Source organism: Carassius carassius, chromosome 16, assembly GCF_963082965.1.
Source record: "Carassius carassius chromosome 16, fCarCar2.1, whole genome shotgun sequence".
In the NCBI taxonomy this organism is placed as follows: domain Eukaryota; kingdom Metazoa; phylum Chordata; class Actinopteri; order Cypriniformes; family Cyprinidae; genus Carassius; species Carassius carassius.
In genome coordinates, this window is record NC_081770.1 from 23,067,171 (window position 1) to 23,092,061 (window position 24,891).

The 24,891-nt window shown below is 36.6% G+C and overlaps 1 protein-coding gene across 1 annotated transcript in view; it reads right to left on the reverse strand.

The window, feature by feature from the left end:
- Nucleotides 1-24,891, reverse strand: part of LOC132159942 (serine/threonine-protein kinase Nek7-like) — a 70,757-nt gene that overhangs the window by 13,007 nt on the left and 32,859 nt on the right. The window contains exons 5-8 of the mRNA XM_059569618.1: nt 19,120-19,230; nt 15,839-15,947; nt 12,719-12,826; nt 5,839-5,933 (exon numbers count right to left, since the gene is read on the reverse strand). Of these exons, the coding sequence (XP_059425601.1) occupies nt 5,839-5,933; nt 12,719-12,826; nt 15,839-15,947; nt 19,120-19,230 (423 nt within the window). The remainder of the gene's footprint in view (nt 1-5,838; nt 5,934-12,718; nt 12,827-15,838; nt 15,948-19,119; nt 19,231-24,891) is intronic.

Here is a 24,891-nt window from a genome sequence, read left to right on the forward strand (position 1 = left end):
AAACCAATCGCATGAGTTCTCCAAGGATGGGTTAGGAGATCATAGACTAATGCAGCCACAAGAAACAGTCTTGATGGTTGGGGTAAGGAAAATATAGAAGAGAATCCATAAAAATTTGTGGTCTGATTCAAGGTTAAAATGGAGTCAACTGAAAGGTGATTTCGCTGCATTGTAGTGGTAGGGACTTTGATTAAACTCTTTGATTTGGAATATCTGAATCAGCAAATGATTAATTTATCTAAATGATTCACTAAAAGAAACTAGTCTTAACATTATAATATGCATATATAAATCTACGAAGAGAATCCAGAAAAAGTGCTTAAACATCATAAGCATGACCATCATAAAGATGTGTCCTTTTGATCTCAAGACACTAACTACATTGAAGTAAGCATATTTGTTCAGTCGGTCCAAGCAATGAAATGCTCCTTTACAGTCCGCACTTTAACACGCATCAAAGTCAGTGTTGTTATTGCTAACTAAAAGTAAAACTATTAAAAACTATTTTCGTTAACTAAAATAAAACTGAAATTAAATAAATGCAGACTATAAAAATACATACTAGATGAAAAACCTAAACTAGGTATTTTATGAAACTTAATTTTAAAATAAGTTTCAGTTGAAGTACTGAAATGACTAAAAACGAAATAAAGATAAAAACGAACAACAACAAACAAAAAAAAATAAAATTCAGCAAACATTTGCAATATGGTTTAAGAACCTATGCCTTTTTCATGAACTACTTACAATAACGTTTTTCTTTTACCAAATTTTTATTTATTTCATTATTTATTTATTTTAAATTATTATTATTATTATTATTATTCATTTCATTGTAAAGGTGCAAAACTTGGTAAAGGTTTTAGCACTTGCTATATGAGCACTATTTAAAAAAATGATAGACATGGTTCAGAGAGATTGCATTGGAAACAAACAGGAAATGAATTTCATCTAGTGGAAATGTCTGGTACTGCAGTCAAACTGAATAAATCTTACAGAAAGCTCAGTTTTTGAGATATCAACCTCAAATTTTTAACACAACTTTTGGTTTTCTCTTAGTTTTAGAATAAACATGTTTTGGAAAATATACATTTCATTAGTATTTTTCCATCAACTATTACTTTTAATTTTACTTTAACTTTTTTCATACACACATGTGGATGTGTGTGGACGGCTGCAAAAACTTGGTATAAAGTTTAACAGCAGTTAGCTTTCAGCCTACTAAAACATTTATTAGGTACTTTGCTGAACTCCCAAAATATGAACTAAACACCCAAACAGACAGTGTAACCCTTAATTCTTCCCCTTACCACAAAACAACACATTTTCTCTATGATGCAGAGAGCTGTCAATAATGCAGATGGACCATGCAGTACAGTGCAGTTCTATTGACAGATGCACAGTGGAGAGCACATGTCCCGTCTGCCGTGAAGGCCTTTGGGTGTCAACTCCAACTCTGGCCTTGTCCTGCACCACTCCTATTCATCACAGGATGGCCGGCCAGCCACATCGACTGACCAAATGAGCACCAACTGCGAGCATCAGCATCAAACGGAATAGCAGATGCATATTGAGGAATACAATGCACAGGTATTGATGATTTTCAATCGAGGCCTTATGACCTCAACAGCTTGCACCGCCCCCGCCCCCCTCCTCGAATCCCCCATAACAGATCGACTGAAAGATTCATGCTCTCAGAATAAAGGAATTACATGCACACATATAGGCCTTTCACACAAAATAGATCAATGAGGATCAATGGAAGATGGCACAAGTCTGCAAATTACCAATTCAGTAGTTCAGCACTGCAGCTAGCTTTTTATTGTCTACTAAGACAATGTTTACACACACACACACACACACTCCAAAATAAATAATGAAACTGGACATACACAATATATGGGCCTATATGTATGAAATGAATGTCAATGAAATGACACAACATTCTTTTTGTCCCATCTATTAAATTATTTAAAAATGCATTAAAAATTGATTTCATACATTCAATGGCTTGAATACATCTCTACTACGATGAACATGCTCTGATATTATAATGAAGAACAAAAGCTTAAAAAAACTGCTTTTTACAGCTTATTAACATTTCATAAACTTCTAAATTAGTTCAGGTTGCAATGCAACTTTACAAAAATGAGAATAAAAATAAACTAATAAAAATAGATTTTTGAAATTTAGTAAATGAGTGTGTGTGTGTGTGTGTGTGTGTGTGTGTGTGTGTGTGTGTATATATATATATATATATATATATATATTAGGGCTGGGCGATATACAAAAAAAAATGATATCTCGATATTGTCAAAATTTTTACGATATTCGATATATATCTCGATATGTTTGCATTTGCATTTAAATAATAAAAAATAAAACATGATTTTCTTTTGCCCATTAAAAAAAAAAAAACTATTTAGATTAAACAGCTAATTTAAGCAGTTAAAAAATCTAGACCAAGAGATCACTTACTGCTTTTTATTAATGAATACATGTAGGCCTATATGTAACTGAAGCAGTGCAAATTAAGTAACAGTTACAGAAAGTGCATTCTTCTTTTTAGTGCATGCAATTCACAATTTAAACTATGCAACTGGGATAAGTATTTTATTTAAAAAATTTTAACAAGTTTTTAAGCTAAGAACACAAGTCTGTCAACTGTCTGTGGTTTTAAGAGAAGCTCTGTGGCATGAAACTATGGTCCTACTGACACTAAAAACCCTCTTAGATGGGGAGCTAGTTGCTGAAGCACATAGCTCTTATATATAAATATATATAAATGAATACCAAAGACTTTTGCATTCTCTCTGTCTATATTATGGAAACTGGTAAACATATCAGTGAAATTCCCCAATAGTAATTCCAAATAGCCATAGCCTATGTTTCTCTATTCAAACATCAGCGGTCGAGTAAGTGCATTTATTTTGCGATCACAAACGCAAACAATACAGTTGAGATCTCACGACAGAACACAGACCGGCTGAACGACGCTTTCATTAGATCGCTCAATTCCAGCTCGTTAGTGTTTTCAGATTATCGTCGGCGGCTCTTCCGCAATGAGGAGTGAGCACGTGCGCATGGTTGCCAGATTGCTTAAAATAAGCAAACACCGGGCAGAAAATGTATCCTTGTAACAGTGGAGCTCTGATTCGGAGATTTAAACTTGTTATCTGGCAACCGCTATCATTACAGCTCTCGTAGTAGAGGGGCGTAGAGCAGTCAGCAGTTAAAGGTTCCTTTTTTGGACATTCGGCGCGTTCTTTTGGGAAAGTATGCTTGAATTTGAAATATTCGATATTCCCGATATATTCAAATTGTACATCGTCGTCAAAATTATTCCAATGTTATCGCTAATATTCGATATATCGCCCAGCCCTAATATATATATATATAAATTAAAAACAGAAATTAAAATTGTAAATATAAAAAAATGTAATTTGTGCATTTTTTCCGAAACCCTTATTTTTCGTTTATTTATTGAGAACACACCAATTACCCAAGCATAGAATAGATCACAAATAAAATAATAATAACATTTTAAGTAATCTGATCGTAAACTTATTTGAGGACGTCGTTGACGACAGACTACAGTAACTCATACATACATATATATAAAATCTTTGTTGTCTTTTGACTTTTAGAGTTTATACATTTTTAATAAACATTGAGATTATCAACTGAAAACTTCAAAACTTTGTAATAACGAAAGAAAACCAGTCCTCCTTTACTATAACATCACAGCAACTGCCGGCGGGTTTGCCGATCATCAGATCTGTCATTCAAACAGATGTCACTTCATCACCTCTCAGCTCTCCGCCTCCTCCAGGTCACGTGACCTGCTGGAAGCGGGACAAGATGAAAGTCTTCGTGTACCAAGGGGCGGCGGCGCCGATCTGTTCAAGGCCGAGCCCGGACCTGGCTTTAACAGAAGCTTAAGAGATCACAACTGTTCCCCGTTTGGCTTCTCCCCGCACTTGGCTGACCCATGGCCACTGCTAAGCAGGGCGGACTGATCACACTGATGGGCCTGGTGCATTATGGGAGACTAATTAGTACCAAGAAACACCGTCTCCAAGCAGCGGAGAACTCAGATGGTTGTTTTTCAGCCCCAGGCACTTTGGGAGGTGTAGCTACTGGTAAGCTTCCCCCCAAAAAAAGAGGCAAAAGACGGAGAAAAAAAAAAACAAAGAAAAAAAAACACACTCTGGGGATTGAAGGGATAGAGTGGGTACCGGACTAACAATGTGTCTATTTCCACACTGTGCGAGTGTGAATTTGCGTGTGTTTATACACCAGTTTTCAGTAGCCAGTATGTCTCCTGGGATCAAACGTTGTGTCATTTACGAATTGCTGCTACCCATTCCAGGTGGCCCAAGTCACCTGGATAAGAGGAAACCAGGGCCAAAAAACACAGAGAAACATACAAAATGCCCAGTTTTGAACAAGGATCTGCGCTTTAGCAAGATCTATTCTGCAAGATCTCACACTGTCGGATGCTTAAAGGGACAGTTCCCCTGAAAATTATGATTCTATCATCACTTAATCACATTCATGTCATTTCAAAGACTAACTGTCTTTCATTGAACACAAAATGAGAATCTTTGAAGAATATCCAGGTCATATTCATGAATCCATGGAAATGTTTTTTCTTTCCAATTACTTTACTACAGTCTGAAATAGTTTGCCTTTATTTTCTAGTCTAAGATACATTATTGAATCCTATAAAAACAGTGATTTTCAACCGGGGGGCCTATAAGTCTTTAAATTATTGAAATGTAGTTATGTATGTATTTACCACTGGCACTTAAGATATTTTGGCTACCAAGCTTAAAAATGACAAAAGAGCACATTAAAGCATCCTTAAAATGGTTCATATGGTTTTCTGAAGCTTTGTGTCTTCTAAACAGTTAATCACTGAAATTCTGACCTTTATAGCTGTTCTTGATTTATTTCTGAGAGCAAGTAGTAGTAATGTCTAATTTGTAAATGAAACATTCTTTTTAATAAATGTGTTTTTTGTTTTGTTTTTAATCAACTGGACCAATTCACAAAACTATGCGAATAACTCATTCAAGAACCAACTCATTTGGTTCTCAATTACTCATTGATCCAATCGTTGCTAACCTTAAATCTAGCATCTCACCAGAGGTGAACATTATTAAAGAATAACAACTTAAATTCAATTTAAGTTTATCATATGACTTCTAAAAACTTGGAATGGAGTCAAAGCTTGGCAACCCCAGTCCACACTTACTTTCATTATACTGAAAAGAGAGGCATGGATGTTCTTCAAAAATGTAACTTTCGTGTTTCATTGAAAAGGGTTTCAGAATGACGTGAGGGTGACTAAACTATCCTTATCCCTTTAACTTCCCCTTTAAGGTCTAAAGATTTATCACAGCCAGAAAAAACACAGCTGACCTGCTTGCAACTTTCATTTTACTGCAAGCTGAAGAGAAAACCGCTGCTCTGAGTCTAATGGATCCTGGTCTGCTGTGTCGTGGAGAAGCATATGCTATTAAAGTCTAATCAAAGCAGCCAGTATCATTTCGTAGTAAGAGCAGTGAATGTTATTCAAAACACATGTAAATGCCATTCAAATTTCCTCATCAGCTTGGAAACATACTGCAGGTATCCTTCGCAGAGACCATTTACTTCGGAGTACAAAACTATATTGTAGTTTTCACGACAGACCGCAAGGTGTAGGATTGAGTCTCACAAAAGGAGACGAACAGCGCTGGCAGAAGCTCGGGAAGAGAATGGGAGAGTTAGGGAGGGTAGGGGTGTATAAACGGAGGAGGGGGAGTGATGGGATGGGTTTCTATACCTTACCTCATAGAGCAGACAGCCTAGCGACCAGATGTCAGATTTGAAGTTATATCCGTTTTCGTGTATTCGCTCGGGAGACATGTAATATGGGGTGCCCACTGGAACAGAAAAAAAAACAGATAGAGAGAGAGTTAGGCTGTCTGGTTTGCTATGCGAGGAGTTCATCCATGGATGCTTCATTGACAAAGGTTTCAGACTGAGGAGTTTTAGATGACTAAAGTGAGGTTGCTAACAACAAACTCAGTGATGCGTGTGTACAGTGTGGAGGGAAAAACATGTAAACCGTTTGTATACTACCACTGAAAAGTTTGGGGTTAGTAGCAATTATTTTTTCTTAAGAAAAACAAATTTTAAAAAGATGAGAAGTGACGGTAGAGATTTATAATGTTACAAAAGATTTATACTTTAATTAAATGCTGTTCTTTTGAGCTTTTGTCAAAGAATCCTGAAAAAAAGCATCATGCTTTCCCACAAAAATGTTAACTTGTTTTTAACAGTGATAATAATAGGAATGTGTCTTGAGCAGCAAATCAGCATATTAGAATGATTTCTGAAAGATCATGTGACACTGAAGACTGGAATAATGATGCTGAAAACTAGGGCTGTGATGGTTAGTGTTCAAATCTAATGTGTGTGTCTAAAATTTTAGAAAAAGTTGTCTCTGCTCAATTGTGCTCCTTCCTGCAAAAAAAAAAAAAAAAAAAGATCCGTATGAATAATTTCAGTCACGAATTTCAGGCCCCACCATAGCACAGAAACTGCACTTGTTAAAATTACAAATGACTTGCTTCTTGCGTCAGACCAAGGCTGCATCTCATTTCTAGTTTTACTTGATCTTAGTGTTGCATTCGAAGCAAATAGATCATGACATATTTATAGATCGATTACAAAACTATACAGATATTCAAAGGCAAGCTCTAAGATGGATTAGATCCTACCTGTCCCATTTCACTTTCTTTATTTAAATGAGGAGTCATCTCAATTATCACCAATAAAATATGGAGTGCCACAAGGATCTGTCCTAGGTCCTCTGTTATTTTCAATATACATATTGCCCCTTGGTAATATTAATAGAAAATACTGGATTAGTTTCCACTGTTATGCTGATGATACTCAACTATATATCTTAACAAGACCAGATGAAATGTCTAAATCATCTAATCTAACAGAGTGTGTTAAAAATCTAAAAGATTGGATGACCAATAATTTTCTCCTATTAAATTTGGATAAGACAGAGATATTACTTATTGGACCAAAAAACAGTACATATAATCTTTTGGATTACAATTTAAAACTAGACAGATGTACAACTAGTCTAGGTGTTATATTAGACAGCAAATTTTCTTTTGAAAACCATATTTCCCATGTATGTAACAGTTTATTCTTTAAGTTCATTTTCAAATTTATTACAAATTAAACATATTTCTCTATTTCAGGTGGATGAGTGAGTGTAATATAACTTATTCAACAAGAATTCTGATTTACGTAGTCCCTTTGACAGATTCATTTAAAACAAACCAGCACACATGGTTCTCGATTTCCATGATTTAACTGAAAACCCAGTTGAGAAACACAGAAACAGACACTTCTGCTCGACGTACACCTATTGTACATCCAAAATTATTATTGTTTTTTTCTTCTTTTTTTTCTTATTCCAACAAACATTACATTTAAATGTATTTAACCTAACTATTTAAAGACACTTATAAAAATAAACTACTGCTATAACAAAAAATAAATTATACTAAATACACACACACAGAATTTAGTAGAACAATGGCAATGAAATAAAACTGCATTCTTTTGGGATATATGATGTAAATAACTTGATCTGAAAAAAAAAACCTGTGTAATTTGTGAACAGAGGTGGTTTGACATTCAGATTATGACTTGTAGAACAACTTTTACAGATGGAGCTGCATGTCAATGTGAATGTTCATGAATGCATATAGGTGGGTGGTTTAGAGAGCTGGGGGGTTTAGACTGCAAGTATGTGTATTGGGGAATGAAAATCTCAGTTTACATGTGAGGAGATTTCAAATCTCTCATTCACTTCTCATTACAAAAGAACCTCAATGATTCACGACAGGAGACATTCAACATGGCCAAAAATGAAACTTTAATTAGTTCACTCATGTTTTTTTTTTTTTTCCTCTTGCTCCACTCTTTGACTGTCTAATTTACAGCCACTGTACCAAAACCGTCTTTGATGGTTCTACCAGTTGTGCCACAAGAACATTTAGGTCCTACCTGATGATTTCACACTGTACATAGGCTAATGAGTGACTGCTAAAATCCAATATATACTGGTTTGATGCTGGATTGTCTGTTTGCTCCACCAATGGAAGACAGCGCAAATGTTTGGGAAGCCTGCCAAAGGTAAACAATGATTACATGCCATGATGTTACATATGCTGAAAGGCACTGAGAATCGCACTGTGACAGACGTGAGACTGAACAGAGCGTCAGGTCGCTTAGTCTGTGGCCCTGCAAAGAATTGTGGGTAATTGGCAGTGACTAATAGCCATCAGGCAGAAGAGCGGGACCCAAGAGTCCAGTCAAACTCCCTACGCTATACTCCCTAAAGCCGTGACAAGCTCCTTACTGCTCAGTGACTGTGGCCAACCAGCCAGGCAGCGTGAAAGATTGATGATAGAAAGAGGGAGGGGGGAAAAAATGGAGTGTAAAAAAAAAAAAAAAACATTCTGACAAATGCTAGCAGTTTATGAAAGTTTAGCCTTGGCACAAACAACTCAGATCTGACAAAGCATTAAGAAGTCTCAGGTGGCGAGAACAAGAGTCAAAGCGAGACGTCTCGACACTGAACGGTGTCAGGATGGTTGGGTGGGTAGCGGGGCTGAGGTTGAAACACTTGCTGAGAAAAACACAAGCAAAGACGTGGCCCTTCTCTCCTACAGTCTCATCCTATGATGCAACCAGTGTGTCAAACCGACCTATGTTAAAAAGCATTTTCTTTTATACAAGTGAAAGAAAGTCAAACAGAAGGTGAGAGCTGGCCTATGAGATATTACAAATGGCATCAATGGAATCTGACCAGTCAATATTATTGACTTCAATATACAGAAGTGCATAGGATTTATCCAAGGATGATCCAAAAAAAAAACAAAGGTATATAAAGAAAAAGAATAGATACTGATTTTGAAGTTTGTGAAAGATTACATCTAAAGGGATAGTTGACCCAAAAAGAAAAATTATGTGTTTAATTATGTCTCTCCAAACCCGTAGAATCTTTGATAATCTTCAGGAACACAAATTAAGATTTTTTAATAAAATCCGAGCTTTCTGGCCCTTCATAGACAACAACATAACTGACGTATTCAAAGCCTAGTAAGGTTATTATTAAAATAGTCCATGTGACATCAGTGGTTGTGTTGCTGTATACTGAAGGTCAGAAGGTTCTCAGATTTCATAAAAAATGTGTTGTGTTCCAAAGATGAACAAAGGTCATGTGGGTTTGGAATGACAATTTTCATTATTGGGTGAACTATCCATTTAACTGTTACTAATCAATGAATGCCAACTGTAATATTGTTTGATAACCAATATGGTACAAATAAATATCTGTAAAAAAGCAAAACAGAAATTGAAACACTCCACCCATACATAAAGCCCCACCTCCAAACTCATGCTATTAGTTGAGCCAGTGTTGTCAATGTTGCAGGATTCTAAAACAAAACAATGTTTTAAAAACATCAGTGTTGACACTTTTTTGTGGGAATACACTCAGGAATGGTCTACTTAAAGTTGACACTAGCTTACGAAAAACTATATATATAAAACTTAGAAACTGACTCTTTCATCACATACGCAACTTAAAAAAAAATCATTGAAAAAGCCAATCTCCTCTCATGCTAATAGTTTCATAAAAGCCTAGCACTACAGAGCAGCTACTTCAGTAGCACTTCTAATTAAGTGTGCATTACTTACTCATGCAAATAAATCGTAGGTTGCGTTGGGATTCATTCCATTATTATGAATTGTTATAACATAAGATACATTTTCAAAAACGGTGAAGATCCTTTTTTGAACGAAAGAAGAGATTACTGCTGACTCTCAACGGTACGCTAATTACGTGGTAATCCACAAATATGCTTAATTACTAAAAAGTAGTGTGAACTGCGCAAAGTGAGGGATTAAAAGAAAAACCTGTTCGGTCCCGTTAACTCCTCAGACCTCGGAGTCAGAACAGCTCTCCAAGTCTCCTCAAAACCCTGATGCTTTTACGTAATTAGCACAGCTCTTGGCATTAATAGCATAACGTGAAGGTTCAGGATTAGCTCAATTTCCTTTATTTTAATTGTTATTTCTCTTCCCGACTTCCTTTTGATCCGATTTCCCCTCTCGTTCAGCTCACCACCCTGCTTAATTTAAAAGCTAGGAAGCCTTTGGCAGGAAACGTAAAGAAGCTTTGTTTGTATCTGTGAGCTGTGGAGCCACTCGGAGACGGAGTTAAAAGGCTAGGGCTCGGCTTCTTAAGAGAAGAATTGACAGCCGTGGAACGCCACTTCCCAGACCTCCATCCAATGCGCATCCCAGAGTTCTACCGTGGTGGTTTGTCTCATTACAGGCTGAACTGTCAACCCCCAAACTGTACCGAAGCAACCCTGCACCCTCCACCCCAAACCGCCCCCATGCAGTGAGAGAAACGGAGAGAGGGAGCGACTGTGAGGAGCGAGCGAGAACGGGAAGCTTTGGTCTGCCCGCCCTGAGGGAGACACAGATCGAAGGTCTGGTGAATTTAACCTGCCATGTAGACACTCATGAATTTCATACCCTGCTAAGGCTCAACCTTCAGCCTTCGTATGGAGAGCTGGAGCCTATGGGACAGGTGACAGAGAAACACAGGAGACTCTCTCTCACATGTGTGCTGTACCTACCTGGGCGTCTTTATGCTGGTTTGTACATTCTTACTGTCAATACTAAAACATCCCGAGAGAAGAATTCCAGGCGCTCGGATAAATAAATAAGTAGGTAGTGAGGTAGCTAGGTAGATAACTCTACAAAAGACAAGTGCAACTGCGGTGGTACAATTTGCCGATGCATTAGTGGTTATAAATCATGTTAGGGTCCTAAAAAAGCCTTGTTAGGGATCCCTAACATGGCAGTCTGTAAATGATACCATGTGGCACCGGCCCCGAGAGCAGGTGCGAATGGATGATGTGGTCGTATGGATCCACCGGCTCCTCCGGTCCCCAGGTGATGCAGGCACCATTAAGACATGATTAAGGACAGCCCTGATTAAGCCCTTGCGGAGATTGTAGCTCATTCTGAAGAGCAGGACTTCTGAACAAGGGAGCAGAGCGTCCTGTAGAGGGCGCTGTGAGTTCAGGTTTACATGTGTTTCACAGTGTTGCTTGCAGTGAGGTGAAGGCTAGACATAATCTTGATGCTAGACATGCTGCGAACTTGGCTATTTCTAGGCAATTGCAAAACTTTATTTTTTTTGTTGACATCATACTCATCGAGCGCTGACATAAAACATACTGTTACACTCCTACACACAGATGCACATTTCACAAACATACTGGACTTATATGCCATTTATATTCCGTTTCATATTGTAGCTCTATGAATACAAGACAGTAGTTATTATAATATATTCCTGTGTGCTAATTGTGTTGTGTTCACTGTAACCTGTCAGCAACAGCCTAATAATTGTAAATGCAAAAATAGAAGTCCTGCAATGGATATTAGATCAAAATTGCCACATTAATATTTTAAGTATGTTAGCACACTTCATAAGGAAAATGTAAAGCAGTCCAAAATTTCTTCTTTTTTTTTTTTTTTACTTTATTTCTGTATTTTTATTTTAGCTTACCTTGAATTAGTAAAATAAAAAATAAAATAAAAACAGTTTGCATATTTAAAAATGTATAAACAATAAAATATTTTTCTTTAATTAAAATTAAAAAGCAGATGGAAAATATAAAGATTAAAAACGAATTCAAAATAAACCTTTTTTACATTTATGGGTGTCTTGGCAGTCGTAATAGTTGGGTTAACGAGTATAGCGTTATAAACATTATAAACATTTTTAAATAAATTTTTTACAAAATCAAAATAGGGGAGGATTTACGGTGCTGATGATCGAAACACATCATCAGAATCTTTTGAAAAGGGTCCATAGTAATGAAACGCAGTATCATACAAAATAACAATGAGATGTACAATAAAAATATACCATTTTAAAATCTGCTAAAGACTATATTTCCTAGTGTTATTAAATAGTTAGTATTGAAGTACTGAATAGCAGTGTTAGATGATGATAAAGGTAGTCTAAATGTGATCAGACAAGAGAAATATGATACTTATAATATTAAAAATGTCACGAGCAATCTGATCTTAATGGAGAAAATAATCTTTTTGACTATACAAACTGCTATAAAGCAAAAGACAAGCTGTTAACAAATTTGTATACTCTTGAAATGAGATTTTAAACAACAGGTCATCTCGAATATAAGGCGTGTTAAAAGCAGCACGTCCTCAGGCAACTTCACCAAGAGTTGCTCTGTCACCATAGGGTGTCCTAGCCTAGCATGGTTAGGGATTCAAGATCCTGTCCTCCTCCAGACATCATATGTGCGGAGCGGGGTCATGGGGTCAAGGCAACAGGAAAGGCCAACTGCTCAATGAAATGCACAAAGCCACTGGCACGCTTTGCTCTAAACTGGCCCCAGGGGCCGTCGGGAAGGCGCTTTTTTATAACAAACACATGGTTCTGCTCGCAGCCAGCCCTAATGAAACAAATCCGGGCCCTACTGAGTAATTAAAGGCCGTTCCCGCCACATTCGATACTCATTTTCCCCTTTTCCAAGAAGGACAGAAAGAATCACACAAGGAGGTGGGAGGGAGGAGCGCTTACCTAGAGAATGAGCTGCAGTTGTTTTGGAACTGAAGAAGCGTCCCAAGCCTAAGTCGCCCAGTTTCACCACTCCAGTGGCTGTGATGAAGACATTAGCGGGTTTAATGTCTGTGGAGGGAGTAAATGTGAGTTTTAGTGACTGATCAGCACAATCAAACTGGATCTGCAACCTTTTTTTCACATTTTCTGCAGAATTCATTTCAATATGGTAAAAAGAAGGTTAATTGAGCTGGTACTAAGAAACACTATACTTTTACTGGTATCTAAAAGCATGATCAAATTGAATTAAAATGTTCAATAAATAACAATTTGGATTTTTCCAGCCAGTTGGGTGAGTAGATCTGATTTTATGCGACCTGACAACATTTGGAATGGCCCAAACAGAACAAAAATGACCAATTTCGAATAAGTATATTTAAATGTATATTTCCAACAAAATAGGCTCATATTCAGATTACAGTTGCTTTTTTATGGATTACTTGATTACATATTTACACTGTGGCAGTAAATCATTCTTCATTTATTGACTCAAATTATTCTTTTTCACATTCTCATGTTTACAGTTCGGTGTCATTTTGACGTTTTGATGATTTAATTAACTGTTAGCTTTAATAACATCCAAAATAAAAGTTTTTGATTACATAATATATATGTGTGTGTATATAATGTATATATAAATTCAAACACATGCATGTAAATATTTATAATATATTGTTTATATTAAATATATTCATATATAATATAAAATAGAAGGATATAAATATATAAATCTATACACGTTAATATTTTCAAAATATATAGTAAATGTATATATATATATATATAAAGGAAAATGTTTTCCTTCTCTTTACTTTTTTTATATCAATATCTTACATTACGTTACATCTAAAACGAGTAACCTAGATTACATTATTAACTACAAATTTTTTCATGTAATCTGTAATCAGAGACAATTTGACTACAATTTGTAAGTAATCTACATTAACAAGATACAATATGTAAGTAATCTATCTTTTTTCAAAACATTCTCATCGTTTTTTTTAAATTATTATTATTTATTTATTTCAACAAAATGATATCAATGTTAGCCAGCTAGAAAACATTATCTTGTCAAAAATCAGCATGTACAAAAACTGCATGTATGAGATCAATAGTAGTACAATTTTCAGAGGCAAACTCCTTGTTGTTGAGCTCTATAAAAAAAATACAAATAAAAACAATAAAAAAAAATAAAAAAAATCACACAGGAGGCAAATATACAACTTTGTAAATGACATCCATTCAAATTCTATGGAAGCCTGTGAAACTTGGCAGATTGTGTGAGAACCTGTTATCAGACGGAACAGAATTACACATGTCAAACAGAAGAAGCATTTAATGCAGACCCAAAAAAGCTAACAAAAATGGCCTATGTAAATGTTAGGAAAGGTTAACAGAAAGGTTACCATTAACAAGGTATCACGCATCACCTTGGCTGGTCTCTTGAAAGTCATTTGAGCCAAGACACATCGGTCCTGGAAGCATGTGCTCGTGTTTGATGTCAGACACCTCTGGACATGAACTTTTCCACCAGTAACACATACATACAGGCCAGGCGGTTAAGAAGAACAAGATCTGAACTGACTGCCCCCAAGAGTTTACAATCAAAAAGGGAAATGATCTGAATGTAAACCCGTGGCCTGTTGTAACCTTTACCAGTTCTGCTAATACACAGACTCGCAGATGGTTTCGTATGTTACAATACTTTGACAAGAGTTGCATAAATGCATGGGAACTGGGGAAGACAGTCTCGGGTCGCCATGGACAGTTGCGTCATCTTGCTTGTTTTCAAATGGCAAGAGGATGATGCAATGCGCTCTGCAGTGATTCTGGTCAAGATTGTGCATAGCAAAGACCTTAGAGTCTCGTCTCAGAGCTGATGAGAAGCAGATGATTTTTTTTTCCTTCGCAACATGCAATACAGCACAAGAATGATGCAGTGGGGGATCAATTATGTCCCGATTAGGGATATGTCAAGATGGATGATTAGTCATCCAACAGCTGACTTTTTAATTAGTTGGTTGACCAGCTTAAAGATGCATTTTCTTCACCTTTTTTTTTTTTTTTTTGGTAGTTTTACTGTTTTGACGATTGGACTTTTTCTGGCTGTTTTTGCACGCAAGGATGCATATTATGTTAATGCACCTTTACGAGATCTGTCCGATTAGTTATTAATTAAATAAAACTTACGATGAGGTTGAACTTGGTGAGGATTTCCTCGTACTAATTTTGCAACGAGTTTAAGTTGGTAATGTGGATTGTGTGCTTTATACAGAAATGTGGTATTACATCACTTGCGAACCAATTGATCCTCTGCAGTAAATGGGTGCCGTCAGAATGGGAGCCCAAACAGCTGATAAAAACATCACAATAATTTACAAGTAATCCACACGATTTGAGAAGTGAAAAGCTCCATGTTTGAAAGAAATAAACCCATCATTTAGATGGCTTTTGGCAAAAATATAAAGAAATCTCCTCTTAATATTGCTTTCTCCAGTGAAAAGGTCATCTTATCTGTATCAGGAGAGAAATATGCACAGATCAAGTGAAACACCGTTTACAAGTGAAAACAGTCCATATTGGTTCTGAAATAGGTTTGTCGGTGGACTTTGATGTTAGAGGACAACAGGGTATGGACTTTTTCACTGGGGGAAACATTTTAATGGATTACAACCATATATTTGAATTTATATTTTTGGCCAGAAGTGACTGTTTAAAAAGAAAACACCACAATTATGAATTTGTTTCTGACAAAAATGCAGCTTTTTGCTTCAGTGAAGGTTAATTGATGAACTTAAGTTGTGTGGATTACAGTTTAGTTTTTATCAGCTGTTTAGACTCTCATTCAGACGGCACCCATTCACTGCAGAGGATCCACTGGTGAGCAATATTACAACTTATGTAATATTACATTTCTCTAAATATGTTCCAATGAAGAAAGAAACTCCTATAGATGACATATTTCTTTAAGGGGCAGTGAGACGGTGAAAATAAAATATGTGATAGAAGTGTAGAATATGTCCCCTTTAAAGTCTGTTTCTACATGTACATGTCACAAGGTGTGTGTATGTGTGTGTGTACCTCTGTGCATGACGCGGCGGGAGTGCATGTGCTCCAGTGCGCTACACAGCTGAACAAAGTACTTCCATACCGTCTTCTCAGGAATCAGCCGTCTTTGTTTCTTGAAATGCTGCAGGCAATAAACAAATAAATAAATAAATATGCTGTGACGGCAGCACAGCCTTTTCATAGATGCGTGCAGTCTTCGTTAATCCATAACATCAACGTATTATTCTAAATGTTTAGCAGTCAAACTGCTCAACCTATTGAATAACTGTATAAGGCACACAGTTTTTAAGATTTAAAAAGCTTTAAGATAAACTGTCTCAAAAGCTCAGCATAAACCCGTGCTACTCTAAAAAGAGCACAACAGGATGACCATGAATGTGAAGGGCTCTGGGTTCGACTATAATCTGATGCAGGCTCTAGATTGAAAGCCCTCTATAAACTTTCCTTCCCTTTTCATTTGAAGCAACTGCAATGGAAAACATCTGAAGTTTGTGAGTACAGCAGGAACCTCATGGGGAAACAAACATTTGGGGAGACTTTCAAGATGCACACATGCTTAGGATGATTACAGCATACAAGCACCGAGAAACATCTCCATGAATCTGACAGAATGCAATTAGATAAAGCCAACAAGATCTTTACATTACGGATCCACATGTATTTTAACATATTAGTAATTGGCCGATATTTGTGAGTTTATCAGTTGATACTGAAAATTACAAGTTTACATTCAACCTTTTATTATGTGTTTCTTCAAAACACATGGTAAATACATGTTAAATATGTTATTTATCAATCCATTATTCATCGTCTGTCAGACTATTTGTACCGTTCAAAGGTTTGGGGTCGGTAAGATTTTTTGTTTTTGAAAGAAGTCTCTTATTCTCATCGATGCTGCATTTATTAGATCAAAAATGGTGCAATAAAAACAGTAATATTGTGGAATATCACTACAATTTAAAATAATATGTTCATATTTTAATATATTTTTAAATGTCATTTATTCCTGGGAAGCAAAGCTGGATTTCCAGCATCATTACACCAGTCTTCACGTCACATGTCCCTTCAGAAATCATTCTAATATGCTGATTGGCTGATAAAACATTTATTATTATTAAAAATATTGAAAACATCAGTGCCGTTTAATATTTTTGTGGAAATCACTATTTTTTTTTTCCTGGGACTCTTTGATAAATAGAAAGTTCAAAAGAACAGCATTTATATATATATATATATATATATATATATATATAACATTACACGTCTTTACTGTCACTTTTTACTGGATAAAATAATTAATTTCTTTATAAAAAAAAAAAAACTGTTTACATTTACCAAAAATATGTAAAATATTAGTTTTATTTTTAACACCGATAATATGACTTCACTTTCAATAAAGTTTTATGCGAATCCATTATCAGAACAGTTCCCTAACGAATCAATTGTTGAACCAATTTATTTTTTATTTTTTGCCTTTTATTGTGATAGTAAAGTATAAAGCTGATAGGAAGCGAATTGGGAGAGAGAGAGTGGGGCAGGATCGGGAAAGGTCCTCAAGTCGGGATTTGAACTCAGGCCGCCCCAAGGCTATCGGAGCAGAATCAGATCACTAATTTGTGAACCAATACAAATAATTCATAGCATCAACTCAAACAATTCCCTCAAGAATTATATGCAATATTTTTTTTTGGGGGGGGGGGGGGGGGGGGGTGAGTCTGTAATTGCACAATTATTTTCCATGACTGCTGTAAAAGTTAAATATTTTACAAAAGAATCACCTTGACCCCAACTATTTTGGCATTTTAACTTATTGTGAACACAGAGGGACTTTTCCTAAAACGCATATTTGCACTGACCAATCATCTTCTGACATGGTTTGTAGGCCGTGAACATCATTTAATCTCTTAAACAAAGATTTCAAGTGCGTTTCATATTACATTTCACTAATTCCAGACCAAAGAGCACCGTTTGTTTTAATCAAACAGATGTTTTAGCATTGCTGACGACTCTGGACGCTACTTCATAAAACCAACATCTATTATTCTCCTAAAACGCTGAGTGTCATCATCAAATGATCCTTTTTAAAATTCTGCAGTGATTCAGAGCTTTTAGCACGGTGTTGTCCAGAGCAGTCGCTTTAGATGTCAGCGAGTGCACGACCTCGCTTCAAAGCAGAAACTAATATGACGTTACGCTATTAATTAAGACAGAATGAAGCTTGCTTAGCCAAAACGACTGAGTAATTATGACCTTTTCACATGCAGTCTCAATAACTATGAAGTAAAGCTTCTTGTCGAGGCAGTTAAAAGGGGTCGGAATTGATTAACAAAACAAAACAGGTTATTTTAGCGCGACGTAATACTTCATTGTGCGAACACTCACTCGGGCCGCTTCGTCCCCACCTGTACCTCTTCACAGGACGCCGGCGAGCATGCGGTCTCGAGCCCCTGAAAACCTTGGCCCACATCCAAACAAAGCCGGTCGATCTATTCTTCCCCTGCCTTCCTATTTGCATATCAGAGGGCTGTTTGATGTCAATGAGGGAGAGCGCCAGCCCCCTCTGTGCCTTTAAAAAGCAAACACGGCACATGCAATATTCTGTAAGTGCATGCAAATGAAAGGGCCATTTGATTTCATTTGAATTCCGAGATGGACCGAGAGAATTGGGGTGGGGGCTAAGACAAAAAAATCAAAAAGAATAAAAAAGAAAGTAAAATTTATGCATTCGGAGCTTCCATTTTACATATGGCTCAATGTTCAGTCGTACAATGCTGAGGGGATTAGCCGCTGTATGCACCTTTGGAGTGACATTGTTTAATAAAAAACAAAACTAATTAAAGCGCTGCGGAGCAGAAGCGCTGAGAAATCCAGCGGCGCGGTGGAGCAGACTGAAGTCGGGATATTTGCGCAAGCGTGTGTTATGATGCTCATGTCGAAGGCGTCGTCATACTAATCCATCCTGTTCCTCACTTATTCTTCAGCAAACACTTTGTTTGCACTGGGAATGATTTATGCGGGTGGAGATTTGGCAGCGAGGGGTTTTACATGCAGACCATTAAATATGGAGCATCAGGTTGCAGGGGTTGTCAGGAAGAAATGGGATGGCTGAGCGAATCGAACGTGCATTATTCTAATAAACAATACGACTGTTGTAACCAAACCAAAGGGTATCCTAAAAACATGGTCGGGGTGTGGAACATTTGACCTTAGTTCGGTCGTCTAGCAGCTGGTACGGTGGGAATGCTCTGAGGAAGGAAAAGGGAAACCGCTGACAAATCGGCATGTGTCCTTACCTTTATCATTTGTGAGAGGTCCCCGGCGTCTGCGAGTTCCAGTACTATATTTAGCTCGTTCTCTTCAATGAATGACGCGTGGTATTTAATTACGTTGGGGTGGTTCAATTGCTGTGGAGAAGAGGGACAGAGGGAAAAGACAGAATGTCACTGACTGTTTAAATATTAACAAGACTCGGTGGGTCAGGAAAGAGTGTAAATAAGATGGAGGCAGAAACCAAAGGAGATGCTTGTATGAAGGTAAACACGGCATTATGGTCTAGTGTTTGAGGTACTCTGGTCTCTTCAAAATCAAACGACGTAAATGAAACACATTTATGACTGCTGTGGTAATATCAGACAGAAAAAATGTGTAACAATTAAGCTTTTCAAATAATGCACTTATGTAGTGAAAAAAAAAAGTATATATATATATATATGTGTGTGTGTGTGTGTGTGTGTGTGTGTGTGTGTGTGTGTGTGTGCGCGATTTAGTAGCAATTTGATATTTTATAATAGTGATTTTATCATTTCAAAATACAGAGAAAAAGGAGAAATGAATGACTAATAAGCCAATAAGTGCTCCTATGGGGTTGTCTACTGGTTATAATTGTGATTTTATGTTTTTATTTCACATAAGTGTTTGTTTACCACAAAGTATATTTTGTTCATTCAATTAAAAATAACATTTAAACTAGATCATCTTAGAGCTTTAAAGTGCTGGAAATAGTTGTGTGAACTGCTTGAAAGTAACTGAAAAGTGCTTGAATTTCTCTCTCAAAAGGTTGTACAAACCCTGAAATGAATGATATAATAGAGAATTCTGTGCAGAATTTGAATGATTCTCACTAGATCTTGGAGCAACCTTAACATCGTGCGGCGAATTCAAACGCTTCTCACTGGATCTTGCAGCATTGTTGCATCTGTGTAGTAACAGTGTCGCAAAATCAACTTTGTCTCCCGAGTTAAGGTGTTTTGAGCTCGGACAAATTTGTTTGCATCGCGGTCCGAGCTGATAAACGGTCCGCGCTGTGCAGCTGAAACGTAGCGTGGTTTAGTTTCGCTTTCATTTGCTATTTGATGTTTAATTAAATTAGTCGCACCGGCAGAAAAAATGGCCGCAAAATGCAACCATTTAGTCGCAGTATGGAGCCCTGTATAAACACAATTATTTAATTAAATATTGTAAATGTATTATTCACACACAAAAAAATCTAATTATTGAGAAAATTACCTTTAAACTTGTTCAAATTAAGTATTTAGCAATGCATATTACCAATCAAAATGTTTTTATATATTTATGGTAGGAAATTGACAAGATAATTTCATGGAACATGATCTTTACTTAATATCCTAATGAAAAAAAAAAACTATAATTTTGACCTATAAAATGTATTTTGGGCTATTGCTACAAATAAACCCCAGTGACTTAAGACTGGTTTTGTGGTCCAGAGTCAAATATTATAAATCCTTAAAAAAAACACACAAAAAAACATAAAACTAGACAATAATCAGATGTGTGTGTGTGTGTGTGTGTGCGCGTGGAGTTGTATTGTAAAATTATTAGTATCATAGACAACATTTCCAACTAGACATTTAGACTAGAGTTATTATTACCTAGTTCTATTTACCTTCAGATCAAATTTGAACATTTGCTAAGCTACTGCTAAACGGTTTTCTGTGTGGTCCAAAGTCCAAAAGCCCATCCTGAAACCCTGCATAAGGCTTGTAGCACAAACAGTGCAATATGAATTTGAGGGCAATGGGTTTGTTTACATCCCTTAAATATGAGCAATAGCAAAAGTGATGCTTATCTTAGCAAACACCCCTAATAAACAGAAGAAAACAAACAGATTGAATTTTCTAGCTGATGTTAACATTGTAGGCCAGGCAGCAGCAGTGCATTGCAGCATGGCATGATCCCTGCAGCCCAAGCCTTCAGCTTTTCATTGTTTCCTGTTGGCTGGTCAATGAGTTGCGATCACTTCTTGAACTGAAGTCAACTGGAGGGGGTGGGGGTCACAAAATAAAAGAAAACAAGTGTATCAATGAGAAGCTTGACAGGCAAAACCCTCGTGAGCGGGAGGGTGTCGGGCCCCTGCGACGCGCTGTGACACAGCAGAGGGGGTTATTAAAGAAATGTTCATGCCCCGTGCTGATATAGGGAAAGACGTGCGCGCCTCTGTCGCCATCCTGTGACTTTCGTTAGATGTATTTTTGGATCACACAGCTGCAGCGAGTGCAGCCGGCGGTGTCAGCCCTATTCTTGCTTCCCCTTAACTGGCACATCCAATGTGGCTGACATGAAATGCGGCGTGATGTTGCCTTTAATCACGTTAAACATTGTAATTTCGCTCGTGTTTTCCATTGAGAACCATATTAAGCCAACCCTCTGTTTACGACGAGGCCGATTAGAGTGACAATTATATTATGAGAAGCCTAACTCGTAGGTCCTGCGAGCGATTTTGCAATCTCGTTGCTTCCTCTTGAGTCTCGAAATGTTAATATAGTTCAAATGGATTTCAATGGTAGAGGAGGAAATCAACTGAAGGCGGTTACGAAATGGTTTGCGATTTCTGTTAAGAGCAAAACATTTCCGCATAACAGCGTAATTTTGTTTACGAAGGAAAACAGGAGAGGTTTCAAAGTGACAGAAAAACAAATAGACAGATACGTCAGGGAGGGGCGGCTCGCGCTCATTATTTTGATTTGCGACTCTTGCGTATTTTTCTCCAGCTTTGTCCACTGAGGTAGAAGGCATGAGTCTGTGCTCCACGCAAACCGCTTGTTAGTGGCTTGAGGTGAGCTGGTTATAACGACTGAATTCATTAGCGCTGGAGTAGAAATGATTGTGTAAAGGAGACAAAAAAGGGGCGAGTGAGAGACAAGAAGAGGCGGAGGAACCAGGGTTGTGGCAGTCTGACCCTAGCGCATTAGGTTGGTAAAGTGTCATTAAGGAGCGTGACAGCGACCTCGGTCACTTCGCCAACAACGTGACCTCTTCACCCGCCACCTCCGCTTCCTCCTGTGGGAGTTGAAGGTATCTCAGGGGGCTTGAAAGTGCTACCTTGCTTCTTTCTACTTTATGTTCTGATAAAGAGTCTGGAGGTTGACGGGTCACTGTACTGTCGGTTTCCACAAAAATCATTAAAAAATCTATGATATTCCGGCATGTGCCCAAAGACAAACGCTTTCTGAAGCTCATTTGAAGTCCCAACTTTGTCACATGGCCGAAATTTGTCAGCTTTGTGGCAGGAGACCACTGTAAGTGTGAACAGCCCTTTTGTCAGATTATTACTGTATATACAAAAGAACAAAAATGAAAAAGTAGCAGGACGAAAAAGGCGGCAATTATCTTGTCTCAAAGGAGATGCCTACAGACTGAGATGGAATGCAAACTGGCTCCGCAATAGACACAGAGATGAAGCAATTAACATGACTACACAGAAAGAAGTGTGTGTGCTTGCGTGTGTGTTCAAGGAAGGTTCATCACGCAACCGTACAAAAACACAACAGAGCAGAGAGAGAATCCAGACACCTCAGATCAGCTAGACGTCAGCTCTTATTGGAGTTGTCATTAAATTTCGTTAGTGTTTGTGGTACTGCAAGCCGCAGCCTGTTTAAGGTATTTTGATGAACTCCAAATGATTTGTAAAAAATAATAAAAAACATGGTAAAAAACATCAAAAGGTTCATAGAAGAAAGTACTGAATTTCCTTTATGTTGCAGTGTTACCTTCATCCTCAACATAAAGTAATGAATACCTAAACATATTATTAAATACCTAATACCAAATAATTAATAAATATTTGTACAAATATATAATAAATTATGCAGTAATAATATTAAAAGCAATAAGAATAATATATAGGGATGGTTGACCGGCCATAAATTGGAACCCGCCGGTTTTTGCTTAAAATACGCGATCGTCAATCGGCCGATTTTTCCAGAAGTGCGCCCTCGTGCACAGACTACATTGTAATCATTCGCCATCATGTCAGTTGTGTGGAATTATTTTGAAATCTGTGCATAGGATACGCGCAGCCATTCAGCGCCGGAGGTGCAGAGTTACATGTCTGAGTCACAGATAGCAGGAAGCGAACAGCCGACCGACTGCACAAAATAAGAGTCCCTTTCCTGTTCTTACTGAAGCTGCGCAAGTTTTTTTTTTTGTAAAGTAGAACTTGAAAAGCTATAAGTAAACGTCAGTTCTTTTTAGGATGATTGTTTTTATTTTACCTTCAAATTACATCAACTTAATTTGATTTAAAAATCACCTGCTGTAGCACACTGAAGTGTTTCATTCATCCAATTAAATAAATTAGGGTAATGATTCACATTTATATATATTTTTTTTACTTGAGCCAATAGTTATTTATTTTTCTTTGGCTCAATTGAAAAAAATATATATAGATGTGAATCAATACCCTTTTTTTTTTTTTTTTTTAATTGGATGAATGAAATACTTTGCATCTTTGTTTTATTTGCACCAACATTATCTGATTTTAACATTTTGGAATAATTTATTCATATATTCATATAGGTACTGCTGTTAATTTCAGATGGTTACGGTTATTGTTTTCAATAGCCAAAAGCCAGTTTGGCCTTTTAAATACCAAATAAACAACTTGTTTATGCATACTTTCCTTCTTTCTTGTTTGTTGCTTAAAGAAAAAAAAAATTCACAATGTCACAATGCTGAAAAAGCATTTTAAGTAACAATGTTTGGATTTGAAATTAAAATAATGGATAAATGTTGTGTTTGTAGTAAACAGCCATGGATCAGTTGCAGACTCCTGTGTGTAAGCACAGTCAGTGCTGCTTCTGTACCGCTCAGATACCACTAGGGATTGTAACAATTAACCACTAGCCAGTTGAAAATTGTTTCAAATATGTGACGATTCAAATCAGTTGAGATGCCAAACAAATCGTGATTCATTTAGGGGTAGGAGTTTATATGAATGTATGTCTGAGGGGAACTCTCTGTCTTTAGAGAAGTTTAGATGGTATTATTTTCTTTCCATCTTGTCTCTGTATAATGCATATTAAAAGTTCACAAGTGCAGCGCTCTTTTGTTTACAGCGGAAACATTTAAGCGCCACATGCTGGCAGAGAGAGAATCTGCATCTCATTCAGCTCGTTTGCTTTTTCTGTTTCATGCAGATATCTTATTTATAGTTTAACAAAACTGAATTTTTTTTTTAAATAATACAAATCTAATTTAGATTAAAAACTGCTCATGTTGCATGTTTGTTTGGATCATGAATCAAATGTAGTGGTTGCCTCTAATTTCAAATGGAAAGAGCACAGACAAAGCCTTATTTTGTTTATATGAAGAGGTTGGTTTTATTTGTGTTATTTATTTGATTTGGGGTTTGTTTTAAAAATTCAATGTAGTTTTGCTATTTACATTTACATTTTATTTCAATTTTGTCATTTAGCAGATGTTTTTGTCCAAAGCAACTTACAAATGAGCACAATAGAAGCAATCAAAACCAACAAAACAGCAATAATATGCAAGTGCTATATAAGTATAGAATTATAATGTTATATTTCAATTTCACAAAGAAACGTGCAGCATTTTGTCTGAGCAATAATAAAAGGACACATTTAATTTATAATTTGTCTTAAATCTAATTTTGTAAAAAAAAATATAAAATAAAAAAATTCACTTAAGAGGGCTATACATTTTCAAAAATGAAATTCAGGCCCTGAATAAATGTCAATATATATATATATATATATATATATATATATATATATATATATATATACACACACAGAGAGACAGAC